The 18,202-nt window shown below is 37.9% G+C and overlaps 1 protein-coding gene across 1 annotated transcript in view; it reads right to left on the bottom strand.

Annotated features, from left to right (window-relative positions):
• Window positions 1-18,202, bottom strand: part of UBE3D (ubiquitin protein ligase E3D) — a gene marked incomplete at its 5' end in the record, with an annotated part of 80,184 nt that overhangs the window by 53,765 nt on the left and 8,217 nt on the right. Inside the window, 4 exons of the mRNA XM_084284149.1 lie at window positions 5,764-5,933; window positions 9,086-9,194; window positions 10,041-10,110; window positions 12,665-12,734. Of these exons, the coding sequence (XP_084140275.1) occupies window positions 5,764-5,933; window positions 9,086-9,194; window positions 10,041-10,110; window positions 12,665-12,734 (419 nt within the window). The remainder of the gene's footprint in view (window positions 1-5,763; window positions 5,934-9,085; window positions 9,195-10,040; window positions 10,111-12,664; window positions 12,735-18,202) is intronic.

The following is an 18,202-nucleotide window of genomic DNA, read 5'->3' on the forward strand; positions in this document are numbered from 1 at the left end:
AGCAAATTCTATGCACCTAAGTGAAAAGCTGCTATAGTTCAACCTACAATTACAACAATATCCTCAGTGTATCATGACTATGACATTTCGGCTATCCAGCTTTCAAAAAAGCAGTGTTAAAGCAAAATGAATATAACAGAGAGATACATGCCTTGTAGTAGGACTTGCATAGATATGACATTGCTGACCCTCCAGCAAACTGGTCAGTAAATCTAAATATAATTATCAAGAATGCTGCATGATGTAGTACCAGGATAAAGTCTAGGTTCTCCATGTCTCTTTTGCCAGTATGAATACAGAATTTTGTTCACCAAATCCCCCAATACTAGATCTAGAGGAAACTTAATTAAAACGGTAGTAGATCAGTTTAAAACAGACTGAAAGAATATTTTTACAGCTGTACTGAGCTTCAGGAACTTGCTGTTCTAAAGGACTGTGGAGGCAGACAGCACCAGTAAGGTCAAGAAGTGTTTACACAGAAGATGGTCAAAAGATGCTTGGGATAGTACTAGAGGAAATAGGCAGGACTGTATCCTCTTAACATCCTTAATGAGATAACTACATAAACTGAGTAGTAAAAGGCAACTCATGTGCTCCTGTAAGTAACACGTCATGATCTCAGTGAGAGGATAGTGGGCTAGTTGGAACACTGATTTGGCCCAGCACGGAATTTATTATATTCTTATGTTCCTATAAAAGCTGAATTAACTACCTGACTGTTTCAGCCTATAAATTTTAAATTAGTTTTAGACAGTCTTGCTGCTTTTAATTCTCACTTTTTCCCAATCCAATTCATCATTTCTCTCACGCAAATTCTGATATTACCAGAAGATCTGAGCAACTGTAACGCGAACGACAGAGACATGGGAACCACCAAAGTTGTGCTTTACTAATCAGTGTTTCACTAATAAATATGAAGAATAAGGAAGATGATACATAAGACTGAATTGCATTTTTGCTTTATCATATTGCTGAATGACAAATCCTGATTTCAAAAGCATATTAAATGTGATAGGAAATCTTGACAGCATATTTATCTTTTTCTCTAAAAAATTAGAAGCCAAGAAATAAATCAGCAGTTGTACTTGCATTCAATTTCTTAGTTGCACATTACCAGTTACTGTGTGTATGGTATGTAACACTTCTAATGCACCGTACAACAGCAGTACCTTTCAAGACGCGTAGACAGAGAAGCATTTTTTATGCTACACAAGGCAAAAAAAAAATATCTGGATTAGGACTGCATTTTTATTATTTAAAAAAGTCAGAGCCCCATCTCCTTTGACTTCAGTGCTAAATTTCAAAAACTGAGCAAAAAGGCACCATAAGCAACAAGCCCAACTGGAATGATAACATGAGCAAAATCTGAGCCAAAATAGAGACCTCCTTTGCTAGGCAAAGTTCTCATTCCAACATTTTTTTCTCTAATTCGGTTAGTACTTCTAAGACTATTTATAATTGGAAAGATTAGATACCAAAAATATGACAGCTCCAGAGAGCTGGGAAGATATATGCGTGTTTAGGAACAAGAATAAAGTTTTTCAGTAACAACCATAAAAGGATGTTGTACATGGCAGGTCTAGTTTCAACAAGCAAGAGTCTGGATGTTCCTGCTGAAAACTATACTTACAAAGTTGCATGCATCTTTTTCTAGAGGTTGGAAAGGATGTTACCAGTATTGAAGAACAGTTCTTTTCAAGAGTAATCTCTAGCTAAAAAAATAAATAAATAAATAAATAGCATTTCAAGTTCAGTGGGCTATATAGCTCCCCCATGTCTCTCCCAAACTCAGAGGAGTATTTTTCTTTCCTGCCTGCCCCAAATCCCTTGACTGGCATCAGACTGTGTCTTTCAAAAAGCTTTGCCTGTCTGCTCTGGTCAGCTCTTTCAGCCAGCCCATCTGTGGTGTCAGTTCTCTTGATACCACTAAAGAATCCATGAAGGGACAGGAAAAAAAAGAAAAGATTATCTGAAATAAAACAGATCCTTTACAGTCCATTTACAGTCACACCCACTCATTTAATCATTCCAGAGATAGCACAACAAGCTTCTTAAACTACAAAACTCACTGTAAGGAAACCACAGAACAGTGGAAAATTGGTCACTCCTCAGTTAGTCAAGTCTCGGTCTGTGTGCTCACTGCGTATTTTCTACAAGCAAGAGATACTGAAATACTAGGAAAAGGCATTCTATTGCAGACATACAAGAATCAGTGATATACTATAGCATTAAAGAAATTTCAGACAATTTTAGGACAGCTTGATACTTTTATGAGAGGTGAATTACTGTAGAATCGTATACAGAATGAGCCGTTCTTGGGACAACTTGACGTTCTGCAATCCATCAGTAACCGAGCTTCATAAACCTCTCACTGTACATGGACACTGATGTAATCATAGAACTCTAATAAAAGCACTGACACTCCAAAAAAAAAAATGTTTTGAGCCACAAACTCTTTTTTTTTTCTACCTTAATCTATCCCTTTACAAATAATAAAAAACACATGAACAATTTCTGGAAGTTGCTTTTCAGCTTTCATTATCTCAAATGATAAGCAGCAAATTCTTACCTAGGAGGAGGCTTCTGCAAAAGCTGTAAACTGTTGAGAGAGACTCTATATACATGTGCGAAATAAAAGCTATCAATATTTTTTGACAAACAAAGCTTTGCCTAGCACGCTAGGGATAAGTATGATTTCCTCTACCTGTACCTTCCCAAATATTTTCTGAGATGAACTCCCAGTCAAATTGCTGTGTGACCTTATTTTCAATTTTCTTCATGCATTTTTACAACGCTCACGCTTCAGCAGTATTTAACATTATCACTCCCAGCAGTCAAGGTTGTTTGTATAACATGTTATTTGCCGAGAACCTGTTACTTGAAAGGAAGACCTCTCCTGTCTGCACAGCAGATATGTAGGTGGAGAAAAGGAGCCTTGCTGAGAGAGAGTGGCAGGCGCCAATAAATATTGCAGTAAGAACAGAGCTGAAAATGCATGGGGCATCCTTCACCAAGGAATGACAGCACACTAGTCCTCTGCATATAGTTCCAACTAATTTGCTGCAGGACTGCTCATAAAGATCCCGTAACTGCCGTGAACCTAGCTGCAGGCAGATCTACCCCGGACTCATGCTATCATGCGCAGGACACACATGTTTCTAGCGCTGTTTAATAGCTGAAGTAAGATGCAAAGGCTGCATCAATACAGCACTTCAAAGGCAACCCTCAAAGATCAGTGGAATAGGGCTCTGCGAGGAGAAACGCCAAGAGCCACACTATAAATAGCGTGTCTGGATATACCTAACCATGTCTTAACTTCACAGTGCCTTATGAGCTGCTGAATGTCCTTAAGTGACACAATCTAACATACCGAGCTGGTTGGAAAAAAGTACCTGGAGCAAAACTGTTAATAATTAACTCCCAAGGCTCCACAGGTGTCCCTGGTCCTGTTTGATTTTATATCTCAGACACTATCCTAGAGATGCTTCTTTCATTCACAGACAACACAAAGCTCAGAATGATGTTGTAGTCCCTTGGAGCAGACTATAGGCTCCAAAACCTTGGCAGTATTTCAAAGGCATGTGTGTATGCAGAAACTAGCAAATGAAGTATTATTATTGGAATGTGGTGTCTAAAACACCTACGAAACTTGCACTATTCAAGAAATCAGATGTTTTGTTCAGAATTCTTGAAATAAATAATTGAGAACTAAACATAAACACACTGCATTAAGTAGGTTGCACTGTTTCTTGGCATTTTTTTCCTCTGATGTGTTTACACTGCTGTTCGATACAGAAAGACCTCACCCTCATTGCACATACAGGCACCACTCCAAGTCAACTGATAAATGAGTTAGTGGAATCAGATTCAAGCACTTATGTCCTTTTCATTGTGCTCTACTAGAAAAATAAGACTGGGAAAACAATACTAAAGCAACAGTAACTTTGGTTTCTGCACCTCAGAAGGAAAAAATACAAAGCCATATACCAACCAATATCAAACCAGAACCACCAGCTCTCCTCTCCCCACAACATACATATGAAAGAGTTTTTCTAGAGAATTAGAGGAAACTAGAGATGCACATCATATCAGTTTTAAAACAAACAAACAAAAAACAAAAAAATAAAAGAGGGTTTGAATATTTTTGCTCTTTTGCCCAAATCCTTTATTTCTGTAAGAGCAGATTTGGGAGCTGTGATCACCTCACAGAAAAAAATAAAAAGAAATAAATAAAACTAAACCTTCCCTCATTTTCAACTGTGCGCAGGTCCAAGTCTTTTTTTCTTTTTTTTTTTTTTTTTTTAAATAATTGGTCCACCTAACACTCTAATATATTTGAGTCACATAAAAATCCACATCCACCACGTATTTTAAATATTTACTTAGTTTTATGCTTCAGTTTACTTCTACACAACATAGCAGTACCACAACAGCAACATATCAGACAAAAAATATTTAATTAAGCCTGCAGACATTAAAATCAATACTGTGCAAATGAAAATACATTGCTGCTAACTCATATGAACCAGTGCCGTTCAGCTGCATACCCACATCTAACGTGACAGTTAAATACATCCTTTTGATTTAACATTACAGGAAATAAAACAGCAGTTTTAATCACACTATTTAATTTAGATACACTTTTTTACTGTGTTCAGATTCAAAACCCATATTTTCTTCATTCCCAGTAACTTTTAACCTTAGACAGTTACACTAAAAGTAAAGTTCAACTTCCCTAGACAGTCAGTGTAAGCTGAGAAAACTATCTTGGAAAGAAGAACCGTTTTCCACAGAGGAAACTTGAAGTAGTTACCTAGTCATCTGCTCTAGGCAACATGCTCTGTGGTTTCTGCTTGAGCACAGGGCTGGACCAGATGACCTCCAGAGGTCCCTGCTGACCTCAACCATCCTATTATTCTGTGATCTAAAAGCTACAGGCAATTGCAACACTGAAGTAGACCGAATCCAACAAAATAAATCCTTTGTATTTATTTATTTATTTTAAACCTTCACGCACTGGTTATACAACTGAAAACTGCCCAAATTTTGTCCTTCATAAAGCACTGTGGGCTACCACTCGCAGTGCAAAATGGGCTACAGCACTAAACAAGAGGGTTCCTGCTCCAGCACATGATCTTAGGTAAAAGGATGAATTCACATAGTTCATAACAACTTGTACATAAACTTGTATGGACATCTGCAGATTTCTTCTGCCTTTTAAAACACTTAACAAGAGCAGTTACCACAAAAAGATGACATTATGAACAGGGAACCTGATGTTCTTATGCTTACTTTTAAAAAAACAAGAAAAAAAGTTAACATGAATTGAAGAGTTTAATCAGGAGAAATATTAAGAATGGAGCAGGTTTGCAAATATTTTGTCAATAGACCAAGCTCTAAGTACACCATGAGTTAATATGGGGAAAAATGAATAAATAAAAAAGCACATTACTCCTCTGTGTAAGGGAAACAACTTCTATTTGTGTCATCTTCCAAATTATCAATATGCCTGCAAGTACAACATAACTCTTTTGCCTGTGTGTTAAAATTTTTGTACCAAAATTTAACCACCAGATTCTCTTTGGCTAAATCTGTTATTTCTCTGGCATTTTGTTTCAAAAAATAAATATATGTATGCGTTCAAAAGGTATGTACACCTGTGTGATTAATAGATTGTCCAAAGAACTTCAAAGAAATATTGCTCACCTAAAAAGCAAAACGAAACAAAGATTAGGACCTGAGGCCAGAAAAGGCTATACTTACTCTTTATTCCTGCTCTTAATGCATGGCTGGTAAAGAACTTTGACAGCATTCCAGGTCCCCACTGCTCCAGAGTTAGGCAGGAAAGTATCTCCAAACAGCGTAAAAACACTGTGGGAGGAAGAACTTCCTAAAGACTCCACCAGCAATGTGTCAGAATTTAAAAGCCATATCTGTAAATGAAGAAATAATTTATTTTACTTAGGATCAGAGTAAAGGAAGAAATTGAAATTGATGTCATCCTAACTCTGATGTGCCATGAACAGCTGATATGAAAGCCACATTCTGACAGTTCCTAAGAAAGCGTTAACAAACATGCTGACATTTTACTTTCACTATTACTTATCACAGCCTGCTCAGCCTCTGGAGAAGAAAAACAGGAGTTAATAAAACCGACGCCTGATACATCACAGTCACTAATAAGATTTATTTATTTATTTTAAGGAATTAGTAGAGCATATGGTGTTGAATGACTGAGTGCTTAAGACAGGAAATTGAAAGGCTGCCCACTGGAAGTGCCAACAAGTAAGGATTTTTAGAAAACATATAGTTATGACCAGGTAGAGCTAAGACATGCAAAGAAAAAGATAGCAATTAATGTGGTCTAAAAGTAAAGCTGGAATGTACAGAAGGCTGTAACAGAGCCTCAACTGGAAAATAAAATTTAATGAAATATGATCAGGGGAGTGGTGTTCTTCACCAGTAGTTGCTCACAGCAGTTCATGGGAAATTTACTGGGGAGAATTTTGAGAAATCTGAACTATTTGCATCACTTTATTGATTTCATCTAACATTTGTGTGATTGTGTATTAGTGTTCCAAGCTGGATTCAGGGCTTTGATGCTAAGCACTGCACAAAAAAAAAGTCAGGCTTCTCCTTTATTCATAGCCCAGAGTAGCGAAGTGATCTGAGTTACCAATGGAAATTAATTTTTACAAGTCCTGAGCCAATATAAAATGCTTGTGTATGAAATATTTATCACAGAAAACAGATTTTACGCAGTGCTGCTCACTAGACCATAATCTTTTGTTTCTCGTGACCTAATCAACTTCAAGTAAAACAAGTTGCCTGATGCCAGGTAACAGACATATGACATTCCCCATGAAGGGAAAAAGCCACCGTTTAACAGGACACACAGTACATGTCATACATGTCACAGTTTATCAGAGCCCAAGGCTCAGCACAGCACAGTGAAAGCTCTGTGAACAAGGAAAGAGATGTAGAGATAAAGATGTTTTGGAGGGGATAACCACTTGAGCATATGCACCCGAACGATGACAAGCAACTGCACTTAGCTTAGCGAGTGGCTGTTTTGATTTTGTTCCAGTAATTCACAGAACACATTCACAGCCTGAACTGCAAAATGTACCTCACTAGCTAGGGCCATTACACACGGTGCTTTAAGCTGAGTGTTGAAGATGTGTTGGAAAAAATGTTGATGAAACAGACATGTCCTATACACATGGGTCAGTACCACCACCTCACTTAGCTTTAATTAAACCAAGTTCCTTAATTTTGAAATTGTTAACAGCTTCCTTTGAAGGAGCCTCCTGGGATGCTTTTCAGAAGGTGACTGTCCTTAAAACGAGTCTAGGGAACAATGTAGTTACAGCTGTCAAAATTTTTCTGTACCTTGCTTTAGAGAAAGCAATTAATCCATTTAATTGTATTCAAGCCATCCGATTTTGTATGTATGAAGTCATCCTGAAAGTACTTCCCATATCACAAGTGTTGATATGTAACTTTTGACAGTAGCATTCTAACGCTTGTTCGGAGTATGTCCTTGTCTGAACTGCAGTCTAACAGACCTTTATTAGTAATTTAGGTACTTGTTATCTCACATCGTGATTGCTTCAATGACCTCTTCTCCAGACTTGGCAAATACAAACTTGTTCTGCTCAGGCCTTCTAAGAAATGGTCCATGAATCTGTGTCTGACAGACAGGTCTTTCAATTTTGTCATATTTATTTTCTTGGATTATCTTCCCACTCCTTTCCCTCTCACTGCTGAATTTGACTCCAAAAAACAACTTTGATTCATTACTGAAAGACAGGAGTTAGTATTTAGCTACTCCAAACTTCACCACAACATTTTACATTTTGTGCCTATACGTGGTTAAAAGAAAATATCTCTGGATATACCAAGTACTAAAGTAATTCCAGACTCAAATTCCCATCCATCTTAGAAGTTTGAGGAATTATCTGTTATTAGCTAAATATAAACCTTAACCAAGTTCAACAGCATTAGAACATCATGTATAATTGGCTATTATTTTTTGCTCTTCACTTTGCAATGTAATTTAATGACTACATTAGTAGTTCTTGCTGACCTAAGAAAGTATTTGTGAAAGATGCCAGAAAATTTGATGAACTTGTAGTGATTACAGATAAGAAACACTGGAACAAGAAAAATGAGATATATACTACAAAGTCAAAATTAAAGCTTTTTATATTTTTCTGAGTAGAAAACATTGTTATTTCTGTGTGTCCTGATTTTTGGCTGGGACAGAGTACCTGTTTTGCTGCTGTGTTTTGGATTTAGGATGAAAATAATGCTGATAACACACCAATGTTTTAATTGCTGCAGAGCAGTGCTTGCACAGAGCCAAGAATTTTCCTGCTCCTTGTGCTGCCCCACCAGCAAGGAGGCTGAGGGTGCACCAGGAGCTGTGAGGGGACACGGCCAGGGCAGGGGGCCCAGGCTGGCCAAAAGGATGGCCCACACCTGGTGGTGTCCTGCTCAGCAGCAAAAGCTGGGGGAAAGAAGGAGTGGTGGAGCACTTGTGTTGGAGTGATGGCATTTGTTTTCCCAAGAAACCATTACCCGTGATGAACCCTGCTTTCCTGGAAGTGGCTGAACATGTGCTGGCCACTGGGAAGTATTAAACAGATTCCCTATTTTGCCTTGCTTGTGAACACAGCTTTTGCTTTACCTCCAAACTGCCTTTATCTCAACCAGCGAGCTTTCTCACCTGTAGCTTTCTGATTTCTCTTCCCCAAGCCACTAGGGGAGAGTGAGCAAGCTGCTGGATAGAGCATAGCTGCCTGCCAGAGTTAAACCACAACACTGTGCTGTTTGTGGTACATCTGCAGTATTTTCACTACTCTACACATCAGAAAGTTTCTGCATGTACATTTGCTTACATTTAAAAAAAAAAAAAAAAAAAAAAAGGAAAGCTTCTTATATGAACTGAACTGTCCAGAACTACTTCAACACAAGAAATTGAATTAATTCTTCTTCACACATACAATCATGAACAGCATAAATAACGTGTTTTATGAGATGAAATTCATACGTTAATTTTTTTTTAAGATAAAAAACTTACCAGAATATAGATCTTTCCATCATCCCCTTTTATGGTGAATCTAAATGTGCTTTTAGCAGATGACAATTCCATAAGACACTGAGCAACCATGCTCTGTACAAACTGAGACCTGTTTAAGAATTAAGCACATATTATTTGTTTTAATAACAACTACATTGTCGAAGTCATTCATACCAATGCAGTGCAAGTATATGAGAAACTCCATATTGTAAATTCCACCACATCCCGTAATCACTTTTTATAGAGAAATGTAGCTTCTTTATCTTTGTCTCTCCCCCAGCCAGAGCACTTATTTCCTGCAACACAATCTTTTAATAGATTTTTTTAAACAGATCAGCAGACTAAATTGCTCCAAATCCTTTACTTTGACTGACAACAAATGTCAAATGCTGAGTAAAAGCTTTTCCCTATTATATCTTACACATGCAAACACAGCAAAGTTCAGAACAATGCACATATTTTGAATATAATTCACAAAAGACCCGTGACTAATGCATAATAGAAGACAGCTAGATCAAATTCTGTACCATCTTAGTCTTAACTTCAAATTGAATTACTTGAAAATTCAAAAACCCCACAATTAAACACTGCAAGTTTTACTTAACTTTATGTCATGTAGCCTTCCATTTCCATAATTTGGCACCACATGCCATGAAAACTTAAAATGCTTGTCTTTTTTTTTTTAAAACTATTTATTTTGGATTATTGTCAGAATAGAGGGACACTGCAACAAACTGTGTACAATCTCTCTTGATGTTATAAACATTCAAACAGAAAAACAATTATATGAGTGAATACAGGCTGCAGTATCTTTCAAATGCTTAAGTCTGCGAATATGTAAAACTTGATAGCACTTCTTTATTATACTTAATTAGTGAATTAACTGAATTTTCCTACATTTCTAGCATCCTTTGCAAAATGTAAAGCTAAGCAAGTTATCTGATTTTTTTTTTACCTTGGTATTGTGCTGAAACTTTCCTCCGATGGTTGTACAATCACCTCTGTGACATAGTATTTAATAGTATCTGAAACGACAAACACGTTTAAGTACAACAGAAAAACAAACTTTTTAAAATTAAGCTGTAAATCACTGTATCACTATACTATAATTTTTCGTTCAGCATTCAATTAAGAGGTTCAGCAGGTGATCAAATTCCTGCTTTGGTATGTGGGAGGAGAAGCAACCATGAACAGAAAACATACATTACACCAAAAGAAAACTGCTCTGAGCTAATTACATGATCAGCAATTCGTCATTCATATTGATCCCTGTTTAACACTAGGAACAATCAACTTGAAACAAAGTAAGCAACAGCCAAACCACTTGGACTGAAATGTTTTATGTATTAATGCTTGCTGGTGCCAATTAACTCTTGCCCAGCATGCACTGCTACGAAGCCAAACCTGAAAGATGAATTGAAAGAACTTTCCTAAAGTACTGAGATCAGCATAGCTTACGTAAGTATTTTAGTACCCTCTGCTGCTCAGTAATGCTGCAGTGAATCACAAGAGACAGTTTTAATAACACACAGCACACACAAGGGAATAATTTTCTTCTTTGCTCAAAGAGTAGAATAGAACCTCTTCCCCAAAATTGCACTAACTTAACAGTAATATACAAACCATACATTCCAAATTTCAATGCAAGTGTTCCCCAAAAGCTCCACTAAGACATCCTTTTAGTACTAAATGGAAGAGGTTCAGAATTTAGTTCAGAATTTAATCTTCATCGATAAAGTCGGGTCAAAGATTATCACACTGAAGCTCTGGGTCCAGGCTAAAACACCGCCTAACCAGAGAGCAAGCAGAACAGGTCAAGTATGCAGAATAATAAATTCATTACACTAAGCCTTAACATGTGAACATCAAAAAAGGATTCATCAATTCCATAAATTTTAAGGGTAAAGGGGATTGACCTATTTGACCTCTGTCTGCACACACCATTAAAACCGGATGAAAGCAAGCTTTTCAGAAAGACACTTAATCCTATTACACAGATTCCAAAGGCTTGGCAGTCCCACCCCTTGTCCAGATAAGTATTATACTTTTTTAATTATCCTCACTGTTAGGAAATTATATGTTACCTCAAAGCTTAATACTAGTCTGCTCCATGCTGTGCCTAGATCTAAGAGACAGGAGAAAAAGAAGCCAGGCCGGTCATACTAGCTCTCCAGCTATTATCTTGAGCAAGGAATCGGTTCCATTGCTGAATGGGCTTTGGAAATTGAGGGGATGTTTGCTTGCAGAGAGGTAGAAGGTAGGAATTCCCAAAAAAAAAAAAAAAAAAAAAGCCTACGAGCATGTAGCAATAGTTGGGTGATCTGGGCAAAGCCAGGGCTGGCTTCCACAGCTACACCATCTCAATCCAGTTTCATCTGCAAGGCACTGATATCTTTGCTTATAAGAAAGCACCAAAGCATGACAGTCAAACCTGCTCTCTAGTCTCTTCTCATAGAAATGCTTCTGTCTAGATTTCGCTATACATCTCTGATTAATTTGTGCCTGTTCTTTGAACTCTCTGTAAATTTCCTAAACTACCAATGAAACATGCTCGAAACAACCGACAAGATATCTAACTTCAGCAATGCACAAAGTCCAGGACAATTCCTTTGCATGTCTACACGCTATTTCCCTTTTCCCATTTCCTGCAATCACATCAACTACTGGTTGCTAAAGGCTTAGGTGAAGGCATTTATTCACGACAATCCGTAAAGCTCTTTTCCAGCCCCTGTTTTTGCAGTATTACAGTTTGCTTTGTGGGGTTTCCAACACATTACCTTAAAAGTGGTTTTCTTAAAGCCTGTAGTTTTTAGATCTCTGTACAGGATAATCGGAACCTTCTGTAACTGTCTTGTCGCCCTCCTGACTTATTTCTGAAACAGGCTTTGCATTTTCTTTAGTTTTTATATTCTCTGAACTGAGCTGGACTCACACTGTTGCAGTAGAGCAGACGGAGAATGAAAGAAAGAACCCTGCTAGTAACAGCCTTATCATTGCTTCTCTCCTGTTAATAACTGCATTTTAAAGACCATCAGAGACTTATCTTTAGACTACTTCAGGTAAGCCCTAATAACTCAATATAATGACAGCTTTTAAACCAATAATCTCATAATTTCATCATTAGTTGATGAGAAATATTACATGTTTCTTTGATAAGATTTCCTTTCCATGAAACCAGACTGGCTGTTAGTAATGGTATCTTTAGCTTCTAGTTCTTTGCTGACCAAGTTCTGAATTAACCTTCCCATTATTCAGTGGGAACGATAGCAAAATAAACAACCTGTAACTTTTGAGGTCTCCTTTATTACTGGGTTTCCTAATAAACTGGAATCTTTCTTCCTGTCTTCCAAAGCTTTGCAACTAATATGCCAGAGAAACTAGGATGAGGAAAATCTCCATGGTAAATCATTTTCAAGGTCTAACAGTGAAAGCAATCTCATCTATTCCAGAAGAGAATAACACAAACACACAGGAATCAGCCCTGCATTTTTCTGTTAAACTGTTTTTCTCCAGTGCTTTTAACCTTCAGTGCTCATTGGCTGAAGCAGTCAAGTCCAGTTTAGTCTGTACATGCCATACCTGATGATATTGTTTCTCCCAGCATGGTCTTGCAGCGCTTACAAAATATTCTGGTATTTTCTTTTGATTTCTGTAGGATAAAGAAATGTCATTTAAATGTTGCTCAGTTATTCTGAAAAAGGAACGAAAAAGAAACTTTAACATACTCTCCAGAGTATATAGTTTACATTGTACTTTAGTTTGCTATCTTTAAATTTATGTATACAAAGATGTGCATTGACTATTACAGCCTTCTACATGCTTGCAAGTTTCACATTAATCTTAAAATCTGGCAATATTACTGATCACACAGCACAGCCTTTAATAGATAACAGGAGAATCTCATAATACCAAGTGACAAAGTGATGAAGTAAATTCAACTTTGATAAGGGCAAAATAATGCATACAAGAAATATTGCTAAATATATACACAAAATATTATGCTGTAATGTGACTAACACCACTCAGGAAAAAGTTCTAGTCACTGTGGACAGGTTTATAGGAATCCCACTTCAGCAAAAAGCAGAAAAGGTCCCCAGAGTATGCAGAGTTACTAGGAAAGAATTAAAGAACATAACATACAATATTCCAGAAAGGTGTGATGGATTCACTTCTCAAACAATCCCTCTCCTTCAATTCAAGTCAAAAATGTACTGAAAACAATTAATTGTAAGAAGTACAGAACAGTTCCCATATGTGGGCTGAATGCACATAATAGGAGAAAGCATGAAAGGCAGAAAACTGAGTGTCATCACTGAGATGTATAAAGCCACAAACATTGAGGAAAAGCTGAACAGTGGAAAGTTATCTAATAGTCATTAACTCATGTTGTGAAGTTATAATCTGGTTTGAATCAAACAATAAGAAGGGACAAGGCACAATAAGGCACAACATAGCTCAGTCCTCACCACAGGAAAATATTTTTTATGCTACAAGTATACATATGTTCAAAAAAAGTCTTCAAAAACTCTGAGAACAATATTCATCAAGAATACAAAAATACAAAAATCATGGATAATAACACCTCATTAGACAATTCTCTACACCTGCAGAAACAACCCTCAATACATGCTGTACTGTTACACATCTATTACTGCCCATTGAAAAAGATTTCATTTCTGGATCAACCTGTGACCTGACCTAGTAACACTCCTATTAATTCCAGTGTTCATACTTAAATTCAGTATCAGGAGAAAGATACAAGCACAATTCCTGCTTTAACACAAAGCAGGAACTCCAGAACTGGTTCTGTGTTGGGTTATTAACCTGGCTGTACTTCGGTATGGCTGTGGTCTGGAAGCAACACATTCAAGCAAACACAATGATGTTCCTGACTTAATAAACCCTTCTGAAACTTAAAATCCCAGGAACATAATAAGAAGACAAACCAGATTTTAACTTGTGGTCTTTGTATAAACAACTTGATAGTGCATAAACATACCCATATGTAGTTAACTATTAATCTTATAGGCTTGATAAAGTTCAGACAAATCACTATCAACTTAAGAAATCATACAGCAATGTAAGTCTACAAAAATATCTAAATTTAGCATAAATTAAACTAGTTTAGGGGAAGAACTCTGAATTTGCCTTTTTCTGTGACCTGTGCAAAAGAGAGCCACAGTTCTCATAGATTCACAAAATCATCTAGGTTGGAAGAGACCTCCAAGATTACTGAGTCCAACCTCTGACCTAACACTAACAAGTCCTCCACTAAACCATATCCCTAAGCTCTACATCTAAATGTCTTTTAAAGACTTCCAGGGATGGTGACTCCACCACTTCCCTGGGCAGCCCGTTCCAGTGTCTAACAACCCTTTCGGTAAAGAAGTTCTTACTAACATCCAACCTAAAACTCCCCTTGCGCAACTTAAGCCCATTCCCCCTCGTCCTGTCACCAGGCACGTGGGGGAACAGGCCAACCCCCACCTCGCTACAGCCTCCCTTGAGGTACCTATAGAGAGCGATAAGGTCGCCCCTGAGCCTCCTCTTCTCCAGGCTGAACAAGCCCAGCTCCCTCAGCCGCTCCTCGTAGGACTTGTTCTCCAGGCCCCTCACCAGCTTCGTCGCCCTTCTCTGCACCCGCTCAAGCACCTCCATGTCCTTCTTGTAGCGAGGGGCCCAAAACTGAACACAGTACTCGAGCTGCGGCCTCACCAGAGCTGAGTACAGGGGGACGATCATTTCCCTAGCCCTTTGGCCACACTGTTTCTTATACAAGCCAGGAGGCCGTTGGGCCTTCTTGGCAACCTGAGCACACTGTTGGCTCAAAATTTGAGCTGTCTCCTTCGAGCCGGAATCGAACCAGCGACCTAAGGATTCCTGCAGGCAGCACCTCTACAGTCCTCCGCTCTACCAGCTGAGCTATCGAAGGGACCTGCCTGCTGATTTGAGTGAATACATGTGCACTTCCTGGGGAGTACAGATTTTACTCACCACCACCATCATACTCTTCAATATTCAATTTTTAAAATGTGATGCCAGATAGCTCTGTTGGACTAACATCCAGAACACAAAGTGGTGCCCTGTGACCTATCACATCACAAAATAATAATAATAATAATAATAATAATAATAAAGAGCTACATAAAATATATGCAATAGTCCTAGGGACTTTTCATCGTACAAAGGCAAGTTTTGAGGTGTGTCCACTACAGGTTGTCTTCAGAACCTGGATCAGGGACTTTCAGACTATACAGGCTTCCAAGTTCAATTACCCATGTCAACACTGAATAATGCATCATTATTTAATCAATTCCAATTCAGGGGCCTTGGGGGACACATGGTCTGTGATTAGAGCAGCGATGCTCTGTGGAGAGGTGTCAGTACTTCCTGCCTTAGTGAGAGTGGAGAGGTATACAAAGGAGACAGATGACTTATACTCACCAATCTGGCTCATTAAGTTATGCTTAGTCTAACAGTACACATTAAAATAGCAAAAGACAGCAAAAAAAACAAAATAAACCAGACAATGGTAGCTAACCAAACATGGGTTATTAATGAGATGGTACAGAACAAAGGGCAAATATAATTTCTGAATGCATGAGCAACTGAATTGCTGATAAGGGTAATAATAGAATATAACTACCCAGAATTAGTAATGTGATTATTTCCATAATGTATCTGAGTGTTAAAAAGTTGGAAAACAGTTTGGAAAACTCTTACAAAAATATTTCTGGAAAATAAATATATATTAGAAAGGAAAAGAGATACAGAATTGCAATTCTTAGTATGTTTAATTTAATAAGAAGGCAGCAAAGAGTCACAATGATTAATCACTGAAACAGCTTATCAAGGAAAATGATAAAGTTTCCATCATTTGAAGTACTAATCAGTACTGGACATCTTTCTCAGAGTCATGCTATAGGTCAATCAGAAATGAAGGATTTGATGCTAGTAATGCCTATCAAGAGTTCTCTAACTTGTACTATGCAAATGCCAAAATGAACAGGAAGAACTGCTGGAGCTCCATAAAAAATAAGAAGTGGCTCACAGAATCTGAACTTGTGATCAGAAAGTCCTGATTCTCTGCTCTCTCTCTCTCAAACTAAGTACATTGTGATGGCAAATTTCCCATCCCCACAAAACAGGAATCAAAGTAAAAGCTCAAGGGAGAGCCCTACAGCCTCTGTGAAAGCTTCAGAGAGCTACATCTTCCCTTGTTACAGAGATCAGAAAAAACATCTGGTTCATATATATACAGTTATCCCATTTCCTGCCCTCAAACATATGCAGTAAAATTACTTGCTTAATGGGAAGAGCAAGGATAAAGAAACTTTTTTTGTAAAAACCAGTATTTGAGGATGATACAAATACTGCACAGTGTGTATATACAGTACTTCTTTGAAAGCTACAACTTCAATGTTTTTTTCTGACTACAGTTACAGGTGCTAGCTGGGAACTGGGCAGTACTGTACCTATAGAACACCACTAACTCATTGTATCATGCTTCAACAGAAAACGTGACAGTTTTAGCCAGACTAATTAAGTCAATACATCTATTTGACAACTTACAGCTGCTGGCAATCTGCAGATGGAGGTGGATCACCAGCCTAGTATATTCTGTTTCTGTTCCTAAGGATCCCTATGGCATCAGGGAAAATATTTTCCCCAAGAGATACTATTAGGATGCTGCAGAACCATGTGACATTTAAAAACTATGTTACATTGGAAGACTAATAGATGTGAGAAATATGTTTGCAATGGAAGGATGCTGTCTTGGTCCCACAGGAGGCTGCAAGAGTTTAAGCTTCTCTGGTATATTCCTGCTATTTTGGTCAGTTGCAAACACTTTCCAAAGAACTGCAATGCAATTAAAAAAGAACTTTCGTACTGGGGTAGACTGCAACAATATTCTCGAAAATGAGAACATTTATGCCAATAGCAATCTATCTTGCCTGTAACTTTCTATTACTCTCATATAATGGAAGAATTTTCTGTTTCAGTATGAGTGTTTTTTTTCCTTATTAGTCCAGCTTCTGCTTGATCTTACAGTTCTGCTCATTTGCTTGGCAATCGAATGATGCTAGAAATAAGCAAACACAGAAATTAGAATTCAGCACAAGTGTGAAAGATGTAGAAAGAAGGATCTGACACAAACAAGGAAAGAATTCTCAACTTCAGGACAAATTTAAGAAAGCAAATGTGAAAATCCATCATATTAAACTAGCATTGTGTGTCTCTGACAGAAAATGGCCTCCTCCCACGTTCCAATGTTCCGCTATTATCCTGGTTTGACCCATATCTCAAAAACATTTTTGTCCCATATCCCAAAAACATTTTTGTCCCACATCCTTTTCATCATGTTTCTGCCTCAGAAACAACCCTTCCTTGGCCCTTCCCTTTAAATCAATTCTCTCAAATTTAAAAAGCGTGTTGGGCAGACCACTGCACTTTCCTTGGGCTGCAATATGAATTGCATGCACCCTGCCTCTTCCCATCTTTGTTCCCATTGTTCTCTGGTCTCTTTTGACACTATTAAAATGTGAGATAATTAATTTTGGGGACCTGCGGCAGAAGGCATTGTCCTCTTGGAAATTCAGAATCTTCTACTCAGCTGCCTTCTTAAGAATACTTAGAAGAAATAACTTCAATTGTCAAATAACTCCAAGAGTTAATCCAGATTAATCTCCTTTTCCCGTGCTGGTATCCCTTCAGGATATCAGTTCTTACATTCCCCTCCCCAGCCTCTGCTTTTCAAAGAACAATGGAACACAAAACCAAAGAGACCACAGCTGCAAGACTTGCAGACACGGACAGCAGGACAGAACTGTTCCCCAAACAGATGGCTCGCTTGGACGCATCACACCAGCAACAATTGAACTGCTAGAATCCTGGTGATTTAACTGGGGATAATACAAATCCCTGATGATGGTAAACAGCAGCAGCGAACTAGAATTAGGGCCTCCGGTGTTACTCTCAGCAGATTAAAAGTTTGATGTTGGGAATCTCTACACAGCAAGTCATCAGCTGTTAGACACAGACATTGTCAAGTCAGCAATGGTTCCCGTAACTGCTGAAGGATTTCAACAACCAGGTTTAATACGTGGTATGGTGAAA

Source organism: Netta rufina, assembly GCF_964035555.1.
Source record: "Netta rufina genome assembly, chromosome: 3".
In the NCBI taxonomy this organism is placed as follows: Eukaryota; Metazoa; Chordata; class Aves; order Anseriformes; family Anatidae; genus Netta; species Netta rufina.